Here is an 18,025-nt window from a genome sequence, read left to right on the forward strand (position 1 = left end):
TGACTGTGTATTTGCATATGTAGTTAAAACGCAAGCTGCGTCCAAAACTTGGTGGTGGTCAGTAAGGGACTGAAAGTGTTACTAAACCCACAACAGTAAAATCAGTCTGTATATGCAGTAAAGCATGCTTGTTCTACCCACTGTGAAGCCTAAGGGGTTAATCCTCCACATTATGTTAAAAAAAAAAATGTATCCTCTCTTCTCTGATCTTCTACTGTCCCCAATCCATCTGCTGATAGTACAGAGCTCTAGGAGTCACTCTGCACATGCTCAGTTTAGTGGGTATTGCTAGAGAGGGTTTTGTTTTTTTTCCTCCTTTGGGAGAATGCATGTGATCAGCACAGGGTCGATCAGCACTGTCCAGAGAGAGAGAGTGTCAGGGGTCATGCAGCCTCATAGGACAGTCAGAGCAGAATGAAAACTCCTACAAGCTTTAACCAGTGCTCAGCTGGACACTATTATTATTTCGATTAGAGTTACTTATATAGCAACGTCAGTTTACTGAACGCTTTACATATATTGTACAATCACATCAGTCCCTGCCCTCAAGGGGTGTAAAATCTAAGGTTCCTAACCTACATTCATACATACACATACTAGGGCCAATTTAGACAGGAGGCAATGAATCTATCAGCATGTCTTTGGAGTGTTGGAGGAAACCGGAGTACCCAGAGGAAACCCATGTAAGTACAGGGAGAACATGCAAACACCAGGCAGGTGGTGCCATGGTTGGGATTCGAACCAATCCCAACTCTAGTACTGCCAGGCGGAAATGCTAACTATTTAGCCAGTGTGCTGAGAAGTCACAAGACTGCTGTATATTGCTGATGAGAAAAGGTATTTAGCTGTTTATATTTACTACAATATTTGTATTTCCATGTTGTGTGTACTGTGGGAGACCAGATATAGTGAATGCAGGGTCCTGGGTTTAGTAACACATTACATCTCTACCCACTTTGTACATGGCCATAAGCAATATGTCCTATCAAAGTTTGTCTCCACATTATTTGATCTACATCATGTCTGCAGATGGACAGAGCTTAGAGTTTCTTTTGATTTCCTACTGGAGCTCCCACAATCTACAAGAAACCAGCTTTGTAAATCCATGCAAAACTGAAAAGAAAAATAAACATTGTGGGTGCAGCTGGCCTTTTCCAGACCCTTGCAGAAAATGACATCAAAGGTAAGCACAAGAAACATGGAAAATCATAGAAATATTTTATTCCAGAATTTACAATAAAAAGCATAATTTGTACTAAAATATGACATTTTATATCTGTTTACGTTATAAAAGAAAACTGTATGCAATATAAAAACTCTGCTTCTTCTATATACATAGAGCATTTCTCAATACTTGAGCTGTAAGGTAGGGTTAGGGGCAGTTCCTCTGCTGTGCTCTGTCTGGAAGACCAGAGGTAGGGAGTCTATTCCTTGGAATGAGAGCAGCTCAGGACCTGTCTACAACAGTTATACCTGCTAAATTCATTTTATCAAGGAAGCTGTGAAGTGAATACAAACGGATGGCTCTAAAAGTGCAAGGTGTTCTCTATGGATAAAATCCAGTGAACAAAGCGTTTTTCTACAAAATAGAAAACTCATCTAAAAGGAAAATAAAGTATGAATACTGCTTAGCCCCAAAGGCTAATACTTTTAGTGGTTATTACATACCAAGGAGGCTGCTTGCCTGGCTGTAAATTTTACTACGAATTTGCTCACTTAGATGGCTTTAGGGATCATCAATGGTGATACTTTTTAAATCCCCTCAGAATAAATTTACCCAAAACAAATGATTCGTAAAACATCAACTGTGATACAGTTGCAGTTAAGCTTTTGTTTTCTTTAGAAACGAAAAGAGGCTTCTCCCTTCAGAACCAATGGGCTCTTCTCCTGGCCGCTCTGTGCGATTCAGAGTGCTAACCTTGCCACAGTGCTTAACGTGGCGGCCCCTGGAGAAGGAATACACAGACTGGCTCCATTCCTTCTGGTGTTTGTCCATCAGTTGCTGGTCAATGACTCTGTGCATGTCATCCTGTTATAAAAGGAAAAAATTTTGCAGTTAATGTGGTCATGTACTGACTGAATTCACACAAGTGAAAACTGGCAATTGCAAGACAAGGCAAATGGGATGTACCAAGAAATATGTTTTATGCACAGGCTAAATGAGCAATGCAGGAGTAGTGGGAGATGACTACAGCAGTAAAGAATTGGTTAGAACAACACGTGCCATAACTAAAGCACCCAAAATCTATTAATCTTTATCAAAGAAGACCGTGGATTCAGCATTAATTTACCTTCTGTTGATGCAGTGAGACTATACAACAGCCCCCACCACTACAAGGGATCTTTTTAGCAGCAGCTGCACATAATATGCAGCACTATCATATATGTTTGTTAGCCCTAGCATAATTCTGTGGCTGCAGTTAGAGCGTAAAACACTTGCCTGTGGTGTTCTTTTCCAGTGGTGCCTCAAGACCAAATGTGGCAGCTTAATCAGCACTTCCAGTAATGCCTGAATATCACGTGATACAACTTAAAGAATACTTCTTTGCAGGGCTTAACAAATCCCAGGCACCAGGTTAACATGGTGACTAGAAATTGCGTCCTGGGTTCACACACTGGCTCCCATTGACTTCAATGCAATATTGCAGCCCCTTTCGCCTTCAATGCAAAATGCCTCCCATTGACTTCAGTGCAAAAACTCCTGTCAATAGCAATCCTACGTGATCACTAATTTCCACCTGCCACTCTACTCTATTGCTTGCAGGTCTGGAACGCACTGCTAAAAACTCGCACAGGACCCTTTTTGTAATGACACTAAAAACATAATGCACGGGGAACACATCTGTGTGAACCACCTCAATAGGAACACATATCTAGCCTGTCATGCGAATTTCTGAGTTTGAAATCGCATGTGTGAACGCGGGTGGCTCCATTCACATCTAGGCATTTTGGGATTGTGGGAGAATCGCTGCGATCACAAAACACAGGTTCAGGTGCCATTATTTTCAGAGGCACCTAAAATGTGGTGCGGCTTTGCCATGCCGCAAATTGCATCAAGTGAAGCCAAAGGTTGCCGTGCCCTGAGTGCTGACCATCCACACTACGTTAAAAAAAAAAAAAAAAAACCTGGCTCCTAGATTCAAAGCAAATTTTTCAAGCCTGCTCCAAAAATTTAAGACCAGCCACCTGCTATGTCCTGTGGACAGGCAGAGCGACATACCCATCATACCCCCCGCTTTTCATGAATGTGGATCCCGGTAAATGGGAACCAGTGGCCCTACATGATCAGAATGGCAGTAAAGCTGTTGTGAATCAATCTGATTCATGACAGCGTTGCTTCCCTCCTAGTATTTTGAACTGTCATGAACTTAACCCATTCATGACCGCTCAAAGCAAGCGTTGCATTGCAGGAACAATAATCTTTATTGCTCCTGCAAAGCAAAGTGTAAAAAAAAAAAATCCCTGATCACCCCCAGAGTAGTACAATGTTACTACTGAACTACTCTGATGAAAGTATTTTTAAAAACAAAATGATAAACAATGTTAAAGTACATTGAGTTTTTTTTGTCTCCTTGCCAACTGCCCGCCCACAATATGCAGACGAGTGGCAGCTCTGAAAGCAACGTCCCCTTATGCTGCTTTCTATTTCCTGGTGTGAGCGCACATGCGTGTAGCCCCCATGAACATGACACTGAGTAAAAGCACTATATTTTACACAAGTTAGATCAGCACATTTAACCCTTTGATTGCCCCTATTAACCCTTTGATCACCCCATCACCCAGCCAGTGCCATTATTATAGTACCAGTATATAGAACTTTCACAGATCATTGTTATTACTGCCACTAGCGACATTAGATCGCATCTGGGTCAATTAACGCCCTTCCCAGCCAGGGTCAGCTAGCATTAGATTGCCCACACTATCGCACTCACACTATAGGTCGCTGATCACCGCCATTACTAGTATAGTGTTTGTACGGATCATTATATTGATCACGAACAGAACTATACTAGTGCCTCCTTTGTGTAGTGTCCCCAAAAATTCAGTGTTAGCAGGATCAGCCCTGTTTGCTGCCAGCACTAGTGTTTAGCCCCTCCGCTGTTTTTCACGGAAGAATCGATTGTGGTCCAAAGGAATTTATACGCACAACAATACATTGCCGCCCACCCAAATTCAGCTCTTGCCAGACAATTCGCATGGAAACCTACCACTTTTTCTAAATTTAAAACTTTTTTTGGGCCTAAACCTCAGCATGGGCATTACAAAAAAGAATGAATTGCGGTCATATTGGTCCACAGACCCGATTCATCATATGCCCATGTTCTCTGCTGTTACATATATGCCCAACAAGGACCAGCAATGTACTGGTACTTGGCTGGACTTTGGGTGGTTATACCAGGATGATGCCTGCAGCTACAGGCATCATCCTGGTATTATTTCACGTAAAAGCAATCCTAGTGACTAATTAGCTGCTGGATGACTTAATAAGCTGTGGGAAAGGGGTTCAAAGTAATTTTCTAGCAAAAAAAACTTGTTATTACGTAAACAAAAAGTGTCAGAAAAGGCTTGGTCTTCATTTGGTTAGAACAGTGGGTGATGTGTGGCATAAGCTTATAATGTTGGCCCTAAAATGCCAGGATAGTAGAAGCAACCCCCAAATGACTTTTCAGAAAGCAGACACTCCAATGTATTTGCTAAGGGGCACAGTGAGTATTTTGCAGATGTCATTTGTTGCAACAAGTTTTTGGAAAATGAAGAAAGAAAATGAAAAATTTATTTTTTTCATTTCTTTTTAAAAACCCTGTAACAAAACATATCTGCAAAATACCATGCCTCTTATATACAGTTGTGTTCAAAATAATAGGATTTTGAGCTTTATTCACTTTTTTTCAACACACTGCTAATAGCTTTTATTTCCATACACACAATTGCATTGGGAACACTACACATTCTATTCCAAATCAAAACATGAAGGGAAATATACCAAATTTGTGGTGTTCAAGAAAAATGAATATTAGACTGTTCAAAAAAATAGCAGTGTTTGTATTCTTCATTACAAACTCAAACATTCACTATATAAACTGAAAAGTGTTTGAATATTTTGCTTTCCTTTGAATCACTTAATTAATATTTAGTTGTATAAGCACTGTTTCTGAGAACTGCTGTACATCTGTGTTGCATGGAGTCAACCAACTTCTGGCACCTGTGAACAGGTATTCCAGCCCAGGATGATTGGACTACATTCCACAGTTCTTCTCTATTTCTTGGTTTTGCCTCAGAAACTGCATTTTTGATGTCACCCCACAAGTTTTCTATTGGATTAAGATCCGGGGATTGGGCTGGCCACTTCATAACGTCAATCTTGTTGGTCTGGAACCAAGATGTTGCATGTTTACTGGTGTGTTTGGGGTCGTTGTCTTGTTGGAACACCCATTTCAAGGGCATTTCCTCTTCAGCATAAGGCAGCATGACCTCTTCAAGTATTCTGATGTATTCAAACTGATCCATGATCCCTGGTATGTGATAAATAGGCCCAACACCGTAGTATGAGAAACATCCCCATATCATGATGCTTGCGCAACCATGCTCCACTGTCTTCACAGTGTACTGTGGCTTGAATTCAGTGTTTGGGGGTCATCTGACAAACTGTCTCCGGCCACTAGACCCAAAAAGAACAATCTTACTTTCATCAGTCCACAAAATGTTGCGCCATTTCTCTTTAGGCCAGTCAATGTGCTCTTTGGCAAATTGTAACACCTTCAGCACGTCTTTTTTTCAACAGTGGGACTTTGTGGGGGCTTCTTGCAGATAGCTTGGCTTCACATAGGCGTCTTCTAATTGTAACAGTACTCACAGGTAACTTTAGACCTTCTTTGATCTTCCTGGAGCTGATTGTTGGCTGAGTCCTTGCCATTTTGGCTATTCTATCCATTCGAATGGTAGTTTTTTGCTTTCTTCCACGTTTTGGTTGCCATTTTAAAGCATTTGCAATCATTTTAGCTGAGCAGCCTATCATTTTCTGCACTTCTTTATAGGTTTTCCCCTCTCTAATCAACTTTTTAATCCAGGTACGCTGTTCTTCTGAACAATGTCTGGAACGACCCATTTTCCTCAGAATTTCAGAGAGAAATGCACTGTAACCAGCATGTACAACATTTGCTGCCTTCCTTCCTTAAATAAGGGCAATAATTGCCACCTGTTTTTCAAAGAATGAATGACCTCACTAATAGAACTCCACACTGCTATTATTTTGAACATGCCCCTTTCAATTAGTGATTCAATTACACAGAATCAGCAGCATGCATGTCATGACTGTTGGGTCTGTTGGATTTCTATTACTCTACTACACCTGCTAGTAAATTATTTGCCATGTAGAAATATCATTTCTACCATAAACATTGATTGGGTTAGTGATGTCTGACTGCTATTATTTTGAACACAACTGTATATGAAACTCATTACATGCAAAGCAAGATAGTTCAAGCCGTGATTTGTCATAATTGTGATGATTATGGCTTACAGCTCATGAAAACCCCAAATCCACAATCCCAGAAAATTAGAATATTGTGAAAAGGTGCAATATTCTCGGCTCAAAGTGTCCCACTCTAATCCGCTAATTAAGCCATAACACCTGCAAAGGGTTCCTCAGCCTTTAAATGGTTTTTCTTCATGTTTTGATTTGGAATAGAATGTGTAGTGTTCCCAATGCATTTGTGTGTATGGAAATAAAAGCTATTAGAAGGATTTTGAGCTTTATTCACTTTTTTCAACACACTGCTATTATTTTGAACACGACTGTATTAGTCTCACCTTTTAAGTTGCATTACTAAAATAAATGAACTTTTGCACGATATTCTAATTTTTTTGAGTTTCACGTGTGTGTGTATATGTATATATATATGTGTGTGTGTGTGTGTGTGTGTGTGTGTGTGTGTGTGTATGTATGTATATATATGTATATATATATGTATGTGTGTGTGTATATATATATATATAATTATAGTTTGTATACGCTATAACTTTCGCAAAAACCAATTAATATACAAATATTGTGATTTTTTTTTTTTTTTTTTTTTTTTTTTTTTAACAGAAAACATGTAACAGAAGACATTTTGGCCTGAATTTGAGTTTTTTGGATATTTGTAATAGAAATGAGAAAATATTGGGTGTTTTTTTTTCTAAAATTTTGGGTCTTTTTTTCGTTTATATCACAAAAAATAACAAGTGATCAAATACCATCAAAAGAAAGCTCTATTTGTGTGAAGAAAAGACAAACCTTTTGTTGAGGTAGTGTTGCATGACCGCGCAATTGCCAGTTGAAATAGCGCAGTGCTGAATAGCAAAAAAATGGCCTGGTTGGGAAAGGGGGTAAATCTTTGGGAGCTGAAGTGGGATTTTTTTTGGAGCAACAGCGAAACCTACCACTATCAGAAGTGTGAAAATATCAATACTGTTACTTTACAAAAAAAGTGATTATTATATACTATATAATAAAGGTTTTACACTGTAGAATATTCCAGATCTGGACCTATTCCTTGTTGGCTAATGCACCAAAAAAAATTTTTTTTTTCTAATTTGTCCATTGAAGGACACAGGAAGTCATTACCTTGACCCAGCTGAATTGGATTTACAGGGCTAGCTTAGAAGTCACCAACCAGCACTTGATTCCACTTAAGGTGCTTTAAAGTCTCTATTCTGGTAACAAGCCATGGAGTGCTTTCCAGGTCCAGAGCTGATGGCATTGCCTTAGCCCTTGCCCTGTAGCTAGAGACTCACTATGTAAGTAGGCATATCAGGCTGAGCATCAGGAGCTACTTCAAGATGTGGACCACTGGGCGCCTTTTTAAATTCCCACTCTATGCTTGTCTCTACCTCAGATGAGGTTAACATTGAGGGCAGGAGCACTGATGTCACCTGCTGGGAGGAGTGTCTCCATGCTCTTTCCTGCCATTTAGTGTTTAGGAAGTGTCTTCCTGCTCCCAATTTGCAATGAGTTGGAAGGATTGGCGATCTTTGGTCCAATCCTCCTGCCAGTCTACAGTCACCATGGTCATTTACAATCATCCAGCCTTCACCACCTGTTAGTTGCGGTGGTTTTGTGAATACCTGAGGCCTTTTCTTGCACCCTCCATGTAGTTGCTTTGTTGCCACAGCATGTCTGTATCTGAACGTAGAGGGAAAGTTCCTGCAATGGATGACCATGGCTTACAGTCTCCTAATGATTCTGGGGACATTTGCTTTGTGTCTTCAGAAAGCACATCTACAAATCAAAATCCTGTTCTCCTATGATTACCTTGTCATCAGAGTTCCCTGCCTAATCCACAGGACCTCTACTAAAGTCACATAAGGCTTTGTGGCCAAATTATTTCTCAGATATTTACAGAGAGCTGACAATCTAAGCAGCACTTTATATATACTGTATATTCACATCAGTTCCTTCCCTCAAGTAGCTTACAATCTAAGGTCTCTCATATGCATGCATACACATCCTACAGCCAATTTAGACAGAAGCCAATTAACCTACCAGCATGTCTCTGAAGTGTAGGAGGAAACCATATCCACTCTGAGATATTCCTCTATGGGGACTAGAAGCACCATTGATAGTTTGTTGACACCCCCAAGCACCTATTCAATTTGTTCTTGTTTAGAAAGGATTTTTCTAAATGGTGGTCCATACCCACAGTAGATGTGACAGTGATCCATATGAACAGGGAGACCACTAGGTTTGATTGAGCGTAAGAAGCATACAGCTGGAGCCTCACGCTTCAGTGGTGGTGACTTGCTTGAAGTATCCTGGCTTGTTTCTTATGAGTCTGATGTCCATACAAATGCGCAGATCACTCTGGTTAAAGTGCTGGAATCCGGACACTGTGTCCAAGGAGTGCTTGACCCAACTGGTCTTCAGGGTATTACAAGCCTAAGAAGTGTAAAGAAAGGTCTACCATGTCCCTTTTCTTTTTCTTCCTTTACTCCTGGAATCGGCATGCCCAGGTATTCCACACCTGGTTGCCCAGGCACTTGCAGGGCAGCATTCAGTAGAATGAAGGTGTACCCCCACATTTATAAGTGAGGAACATTTGTTGTCAAGCCATTTATGCATAGTTTCCCCTAATCATCCTTGTAATAGCCTGGCTTAGGTTTTTTCTTACATAGTAGACATTTGTTACCTTTGGGACATGTAGGTCCAGTAATTATACATGGTATCCCATAGATTCAGCAACCTTGTTCCTTCCCAATGGGACTCTCCTGAAAATTGTGATTTTATGGTCAGTTAAGATGTGTACAGATTAATCCCCATGCTTCTGGGAATCTGCCATTCCAGCCTCACCTTTGCATCTCGAGTTCCCTTCAGAGGATTGGTCCCAGTGTAAGCTATAGAGCCTTCTCTTGTTACCCACACTATGGGACACTTGGATGAGCTATTAATGTGGGCTGTAATGGATAATGTCTCCCAGATTCAGCTGCTATTGTCCGAAAGCAACAGAAGCTTTTCCCTGACTGTAGGCTGCATGGTCTTACAATAGTGGAATCTATGGCTTCTTCACTTTCATGTCCTTTTTCCATACTTAGCTATTGCAAAAGAATCTTGTGCTAAATGCTTCCTGTATGCTAGACTCTTCCCAGATTTTCCTCTGTTGTTGTGTACCAAGTTTCTATGCACACTATACGGTACACCCCTGTCCAGTCCTGACTCCTCTGTTCTTTCAAAGGGCAATCTTTAGAAGGTCAGTTTTTGTTGAGGTGAATGTCTGCTCTGGCAGCCATTCTTGCCATGGAGTTTGTTTCTTTGATTCTTATGGAATCATGTGAGTTGAGGCATGGGCCTTTTCTATTAGACTGTTCTGTTAATTTCCTTCTACTAGGACATCTTTCTTAGGATCCTCTTTCTGAAGATAGTTATTAGGAGGGAGTGCTCTCTCTCCCTGTTGACTATGGTTCAGGTTGTGGACCATTTCCCTATAGGATATTACTATTGTTTCCTCTTTCTTGGTCGATCTGTTTGACCAATTCGTGGTATGGTCTTTTAGTTAGTCTCCCATGTCAAGGCTTCCCTACTGGTTCGTAGGTATCGGGTATCCTTCCCCGTCCTTCCCCTTACCAGGTAGAGGGTTCATCCACATCTTGTGTAATCTTCGGGTGGCTCTTGGGCTTCAAACAGTACCCAGTTCTTGTTACATTGAGCCTTTCAGCAGTTTTGCTGTTGCCCATCCCTCATTTGAACTGCTTTTGGATATCATGAAACTTATTGACTTCATGTGTCCTTCAGTAGAGGAGAAAAAGGAGATTCCCTTCTGTCTCTTTATGTTCCTACTTTGGTACTGCTTGCTTACAAAAATGGAGGTAGGCCAGTTGTGGGTGGGGGGGGGGTTGGGATTTATAATGGACTACAATTTTTTTTTTTTGCCAGTGTCCAGTCCTCTTGCAGGCACCAGTAAAACGCAACAGTTAATGACTTCCTGTTTCCCTCAATAGAGAAGAAAAACTGAGGGACACAGGTTCCACTCCTCTCAATTTATAATCATGCTGTAGCACTTCTTGCTAAACAGCTGAGGCAGACCAGTTACAAAAGGGATAATCCTAGACTACAATTTTTGTTTGCCAGTGACCAATCCTCTTGTAGGTGACAGGATAACCCAACAGATCATGACTGTGTCCCTCCAAGAATAGGGTTTTACTGTGACTACAAAAATCGGATTGGCCAAAATACACACCAACTATCTTTTTTTTCTTTTTACTCTGCTAACCACTGGTTACTGATGACAATACAAAACCCAAATTTAGAATAACTAGGGCCCATTTAATGGAAAAGAATTAACTTTTTACTGATTTTTGCATGTATTTAATTGTCCTATACATAAGGAAGAATAACCACAATTTGAACCTTCTTGTGCTTATTAGTAAACATGACTCCCACTATACTCACTTGGTTCCCAGTCTGTTTAACTTACAGTACTGTTTGGTCACTTGGGTTTTGGAATGGATTACATTTGATGCACCCATTAGGTGACATATTTATACTCCTGATTCTGTTTCCTTTTGACCTCATATTCCCTAGTTCACACCTTTGTTAAAAGCTATTTTTTTTTATAAAATAGTCTATGCACACAAGTAGCCCCAACAAGTTTAAATATATTGTTATTGGATCCATTCTGTTGTGTTAATGAATTTGTGTTAAGTTGTTGCATGAAATTAGCCCCTTCATTTAAGATAGGCTGCCAAACATGGGCCCTGAGGTTGCACATGAAAAACATCAGCCAACCTATACTTACCTTTAGGGCGGCTTATGGCTTGAAATGTTGCATCTTAACTGCACCCCAGATGCTGCAGGTATTCTATACTTCCAGGTGAGAATAATTGCTCCTACTGTTCACTCTTATGTCACTACAGGGCATACAAACCAGCAGGAGGAACCATTGTGTGAGGAAGGGGCAACTGGTATTCGAACCACAATGTGCTCCTTTTACAGGGCTGTCGTTTAAAGCCTGAGGTAACAATACTTGCAGGTTGCCTAGGTCTTGTACAAGTAAGCTTAAAGGTGTGTACAACAAGCTTTTATAAAGCATTTGCAAAGGTTTCAAGCAGCTTTCTTGAAGCCTTTAGAATCCATTCACACCTGGCTTTTGCATTGTGATGCTTTAATGTGTGTTGCATGCACCAAAATAGACCTCAAATAGGTCCTGCAACAACTTTGCTAAGCCACCACACCACAATGCATGTGCACTTGGTTTCAACTGGTTTGGTGTGCTGGACTGTGCTTCAATATCAATGGCACTACACTAGGTCTAAATGGGGCCATAAAATAGATCTATATGCAATCGCCAAAAATGTTATATAAGCTTTAGGGTATGTTCACACTATATACAGATATCTGCATTTTTCTCCCGTGAACAACCCTTAATGTGTTAACTTTGTAAAAAAAAAAAGGAATTTTGACTTACCTGTAAATATATCTTGGGAGTACAGGGCATAGGCTGAATAGGCATAGACACTGGGTTATAGCCCGGTATCTTTGGGTGACTGGACACTAGCAAGTTTTTGAAGATGTACCACCTGGGCATCCCCCTATAGTTCTACTACATTCCATGAGTTCTCCGTTTTGTAGCAAGCAATGCAGAATAACAGAAACAGAAGGGAGGGTGTTCTGCATCCTTTTATCTTTAAAGTGGTAGTAAACAAGAATAAAAAAAATATTGGTCCCTCCTGGAGATTTAAGTCATAGTGCACTAATATGCACTACATACTAGCACACTATGACAGACTTACCTGTACTCGGAGCCCTCCAGTGTAGTGCTGTCATGTCTCCCCAGCGCTTCCATCTTTACCCGGTCTACAGGCTCTGGCTCTGTGAATGGCCATGACTGCGATGACATCACAGCACGGCTCTCTGCATTCTAAAGCATACTGTATGCCTTGAATGCAGAGCATTACTGTGCAGGTGACATAATTCGTTGTTGCCAATGTGAATATCTTCTAAATGGTGTCCTTTTAGAGTATAAGCTCTGGGGGTGAGTTGTCATATTCATCTAGCGATGGTGGACTCTGAAGCAAGATGCAAGGTCCTAAGGGTAGGATGGACAGGGAGTCCATCTTTCTGATAGAAGCTGTTGCTTTGAGGTGTGCTCTGATGTCTCTAAATCCAAATCATATAACACCAGCTCGGTGAGACTCCAGTTTTTATGCAAGCAAAAAGGAGTGACTACAGAAAGCAGAGGGGAAACTCCCATTATCTTAATTGTACAGGAAACAGGGCTTGTATTCATAGACCATGGGATGTCCCAAAGAAATTAACTAAGGAGCGGGCAACAACATAGCAAACAGAATTGCCAACAAGCTCACAGAAAAACAAGGGTTAAAGGAGAAGTTCGCCATTGGGACCATGTTACATGTTCATCCTGCTTTGAGGGTGGAATATGTAATATGTTCCCACTGCTGCACTTGCTGCCCGTTCTCCGTACTAGTTGTCAGTTTTTGAAATTAGCGCAATTGTGTGGGGTTCCGCCAACATACCCACGTCATTCATTCAGAGAGTTCTGTGAATGAATTAACTACAAGTGCTAACATCCCTTGTGGTAGTTCATTCAGTCTTCCTGTCAGTGTTAAACTCTTTGATCGTATGAGGTACGAGCACACGGATAAAACTTACAGTCTGCTGGAGACCTGCATAGCACCAGCGATCTGTTGAGCGCTGAATCACTGCTTTACAGACTCAAAAAATAAATATATGCACATAAGTGAACTTATCCTTTAAGATACTGAAATTACATTGGCATATTTTGGAGCTGGACTTTATCTTTCCTTCAGACCACCTTATCCCTGTGCACACATAATGACCACTAAAAAGGCAACCTTACATGTGAGGTTTCCCAAGGTGATATCCCTAACCAGCTCAATGGGTAGTTTCTACAGTACAGAGAGTACCAGGTTGAGTTTCCAAGGCGCCACCGTAGATTGAATTGGGGGATTTATTTCAGCAACTACCCAAAGGAAAGTCTTGAATAAAGACTGCGAAGCAGAGGTTCCTGGAAGAGAGTGGACAAAGCAGAAACCTGTCCCTTAAGTGGCCAGACACTGGTCAGGACAAGATTGAAGAAAGACCAAAATACTAACAACAGATTATTCCCAGAGACTCAGTGGTCTGTCCTCACACCAGCATTACATGTGTGATGTGAAGTAGGTCATTTTCTCACTCTGAGTAAAGTGGGAATAACTAAATCTGTCCTTCAGCATGTGGGTTTCAACAGCCATTCTAGTCATTCAAGCAGGGTGCAACAGGGCCCTTTGCACCAGTAAGTCTGGTCTATTTTGAAGAACCTGAGGCTTGTCTGTCAAAAGTCTGAGTATGTCTGTGTACCACGTCCTTCTGGATGATGGGTAATCTAGGTGCATGAGGATTGCCTTTCTATCTCTATCTTGTGCAGTAGTCGAGGTACAATCTTTATCAAAGGTATATATCAGCTTGAATGGAGTCTAAGGAATCACCAGGGCATCTACCACAAATGCCAAACAATTTATGGTCCTGGCTGCAAATCTGTTCAGTTTGTTATTAAACCTGAAAGTCAGGATGTCCACATCTGGTTTCCCCCTTCTTTGACAGAAATCCTTGAAGATGTCCGGGTGCACAGACCATTCCCCTGCGTCTAGGCACTGGTGGCTTAGGGAGTGTGGCTACCAATGGTCCACACCAGGGATGTGGACAGCAGATAGAGAGCAGGGATGTGAATTTATCCCCAAGGGAGAATATCAAGTTTGTTTCTCTTAGGGCAGCTCGACAACTAGTACTCCCTTCAATGGTTATGTACAGTTAGCCTTTGCTGTGATATTGTCTGACTGCACCCTGACTGGGTGACCATTCAAAAGGGGTTTCAGTGATGCAGTGTTAATTTGATGGCTCTCAGTTTAAAAATATTGCTGGGAAGCTAAAGTCTGAGGGCAGATTTTAGAAAGATGATTAACCAGCCACAGCTCTGAAGGAACTGATTTGTCCTTTAGACGTTGACAGACAAGGTTTTGAATGAGCAGTCCTTCTGCAGAAGGTCATCCAAGTACCCTGCCACATGAATGTCTTGAGTTCACAGAAGAACAAGCACTTTTGTAAACACTTGGGGCACAGAGGAGAGCCCACATGGTAGTTCTACCACGTGTTGGTATCTCATAGCAGAGCTTAAAAAAAAGTGATGACGTTCTGGGAAGATGGGGTTGTTTAGATAGGCATCTTGAATATCTACTGATGTACAGTACCTTGAAAAAGTATTCATACCCCTTGAAATTTTCCACATTTTTTCATGTTACAACCAAAAATTAAAAAATGTATTGTAATGTGATTTTATGTGATAGACCAATACAAAGTGGCACATAATTGTGAAGTGGAAGGAAAATGATAAATGGTTTTCAAAATTTGTTACAAATATCTGAAAAGTGTGGCGTGCATTTGTATTCAGCCCCTTTACTCTGATACCCTAACTAAAGTCTAGTGAAACCAATTGCCTTCAGAAGTCACCTAGTTAGTAAATACAGTCCATCTGTGTGTAATTTAATCTCATTATAAATACAGCTGTTCTGTGAAGCCCTCAGATTTGTTAGAGAAAATTAGTGAACAAACAGCATCATGAAAGCCAAGGAACACACCAGACTGGTCAGGGTAAAGTTGTGGAGAAGTTTAAAGCAGGGTTAGGTTATAAAAATTATCCCAAGCTTTGAACATCTCATGGAGCACTGTTCAATCCATCATCTGAAAATGGAAAGAGTATGGCACAACTGCAAACCTACCAAGACATGGCCGTCCATCTAAACTGACAGGCCGTGCAAGGAGAGCAGAAAAGCAGCCAAGAGGCCCATGGTAACTCTGAAGGAGCTGCAGAGATCCACATCTCAGGTGGGAGAATCTGTCCACAGGACAACTATTAGTCGTGCACTCCCCAAATCTGTCCTTTACAGAAGAGTGGTAAGAAGAAAGCCATTGTTGAAAGAAAGCCGTAAGAAGTCCCGGTTGCAATTTGCAAGAAGCCATGTGGGGGGACACAGCAAACATGTGGAAGAAGGTGCTCTGGTCAGATGAGATCAACATTGAACTTTTTAGCATAAAAGTAAAACACTGTGTGGTGGAAAGCTAACACTGCACATCACCCTGAACACACCATCCCCACCGTGAAACGTGGTGGTGGTAGCATCATGTTGTGGGGATGGTTTTCTTCAGCAGGGACAGGGAAGCTGGTTAGAGTTGATGTCAAGATGGATGGAGCCAAATATAAGGTAATTTTAGTGGAAAACCTGTTAAGAGTCTGCAAAAGACTTGAGACTGGGGCGGAGGTTTACCTTCCAGTAGGACAATGACCATAAACATACAGCCAGAGCTGCATTGGAATGGTTTTTAGATCAAAGCATATTCATGTGTTAGAATGGCCCGGTCAAATTCCAAACCTAAATCCAATTGAGAATCTGTGGCAAGACTTGAAAATTGCTGTTCACAGATGCTCTCCATCCAATCTGACAGAGCTCGAGCTATTTGTAAAGAAGAATGAGCAAAAAATTCACTCTCTAGATGTGCAAATTTGGTAGAGACATCCCCAAAAAGACTTGCAGCGAAAGGTGGTTCTACAAAGTATTGGCTTAGAGGGGCTGAATACAAATGCATGCCATGCTTTTCAGATATTTGAAAAAAAAATTCTGATTTTGCCATTTTTCATTTTCCTTCCACTTCACAACTATATGCCACTTTGTGTTGGTCTATCACATAAAACCCCAATAAAATACATTTATGTTTTTGGTTGTAACATAAAATGTGGAAAATTTCAAGGGGTATGAATAATTTTTCAAGGCACTGTAACAATTCGTAGAGAATGGGTCACTAAATACAGGTTTGTGTTCTCTATTCATTCATCCTGTCCAGTTAGCAATAGTCTGGCAAATAGACATATCAGCATTTTCTGGATGTAGGGCTGGACCTGCAAGCACAGTAGAAGCCTTTAAAGTGTTACTAAACCCAGGACCCTCCATTCACTCTATCTGGTCTCCCACAGTACACACAACATGGAAATACAATTATTTTAGTAAATATAAACTGCTAAATACCTTTTCTCATCAGCAGTATATAGCAGTCTTGTGTTCATCCAAGCACTGGTTAATCTTGTAGGAGTTTTCATTTTGCTCTAGGAGCAGGGGCGGACTGACCATTTGGAAACGCGGGCACTGCCAGAGGGCCCAGGGTCAGTAGGGGGCCCCATGGGATGCCCCTGGTACTTTTTTCATAGGCTTTTTTGAGTTTGAGAAAGGACACAGGGGCCCCATGAGTTGTCAGTCCGCCCCTGTCTAGGAGACAACCTCTCTAGCAATATACCCCAAACTGAGCATGTGCAGAGTGACTCCACACAATATGTCTTATCAGGAGATAAGAGGGGGGACACTGGAAGAAGGGGAGGATCAGGGAAGTCAGGATCAAACAGCCTTTTTACACAATGCAGAAGAGTAACCCCTTAGGTTCCACAGTGAGTATAACAAGCATGCTTTACTGCATATACAGACTGATTTTACTGTTGTGGGTTTAGACACACTTTAAGAGGGCTTAAAAATGGAAACATCCTCAATAGGAACTGTAAAGTGTTACCTAAGGATTGAAATGGCAGGATCTACTACTGTAACTTCCAATTGATCCTTAAAATTCCTTTTCCATAGGATACATTGATTTTGCTAGCCTCTTCATGTCCACAGTGGCTTGTTTTGGCTGTGGAGGATCAAATTAAATGTGCACTACATGAGGATTGGCACCGCATCAATCAGTGTGTCAACACTGGAAAACGTTGAGAAGACATAGCTTGTGGCTCATAAATGTGGTTGTTTGTAGATCCTCTGCATCTTCTACTACAATATCTGCTTCCCTCTTGTTTTCCCCCATTTCATCTTCAAACAGGTTTAGAGGTTTCAACTTTGATTAATTACTAGAGTCAGGAAGAGAGAGGAAATGTAGCATTTTTGGCCCTTGGAAACTGAAGGTTCTGAGATTGCCAAAGGTTTTCCAAAGAACTCCGACATAGTGGCAGAGAAATGTGTGATGTGCCCCTGTGAGGAAGCTATCTTGAGAGGAGGGGTATAATAACAGGACGCTGCTCTGGGACAAGGAATCAACTATCATTGTCAGCAATCACCTGTAGGCTGTAGGCATGCTATTCACCCATCCTGATCCCGCTGCCTTGAGATCTCTGATTGCTTAAATGAGGGGATCCCCGATGGAAATCTATCTCTGCTCTGTCGTGTCAAATATGTTATGTTCTGCACAACCTTAAAAAAGGACTGGGGAATATCTGAGTGTGTTATTAGAATACATCTACATATGTTTGGTGTTTAGTACTACTAAGTGTTACTAAACCTACAACAGTAAAATCATTCTGTATGTGCAGTAAAGCATGCTTGTTATACTCACTGTGGGACCTAAGGGGTTAATCCTCTGCTTTGTGTAAAAGGATGTTTGATGCTGTCATTTCGGCCCTTCCTCTTGTTCAAATGTCCATGCTGATAAGACAGACTGAACCTG

The 18,025-nt window shown here is 41.1% G+C and overlaps 1 protein-coding gene across 2 annotated transcripts in view; it reads right to left on the bottom strand.

Moving 5' to 3' along the window:
* Nucleotides 1-1,197: 1,197 nt before the first annotated feature.
* Nucleotides 1,198-18,025, bottom strand: part of LOC149449355 (BICD family-like cargo adapter 1) — a 130,124-nt gene continuing 113,296 nt past the window's right edge. Inside the window, exon 10 of one of the 2 annotated variants that reach the window (XM_089693338.1) lies at nucleotides 1,198-2,029. In XM_089693338.1, coding sequence (XP_089549464.1) covers nucleotides 1,823-2,029 — 207 coding nt within the window. In that variant the 3' untranslated portion in view covers nucleotides 1,198-1,822. The remainder of the gene's footprint in view (nucleotides 2,030-18,025) is intronic. The other variant, XR_016315417.1, reaches the window with a different exon arrangement.

Source organism: Staurois parvus, unplaced genomic scaffold (assembly GCF_062004578.1).
Source record: "Staurois parvus isolate SC_StPar_1 unplaced genomic scaffold, SC_StPar_1.0 ptg000626l, whole genome shotgun sequence".
NCBI classification, from domain to species: domain Eukaryota; kingdom Metazoa; phylum Chordata; class Amphibia; order Anura; family Ranidae; genus Staurois; species Staurois parvus.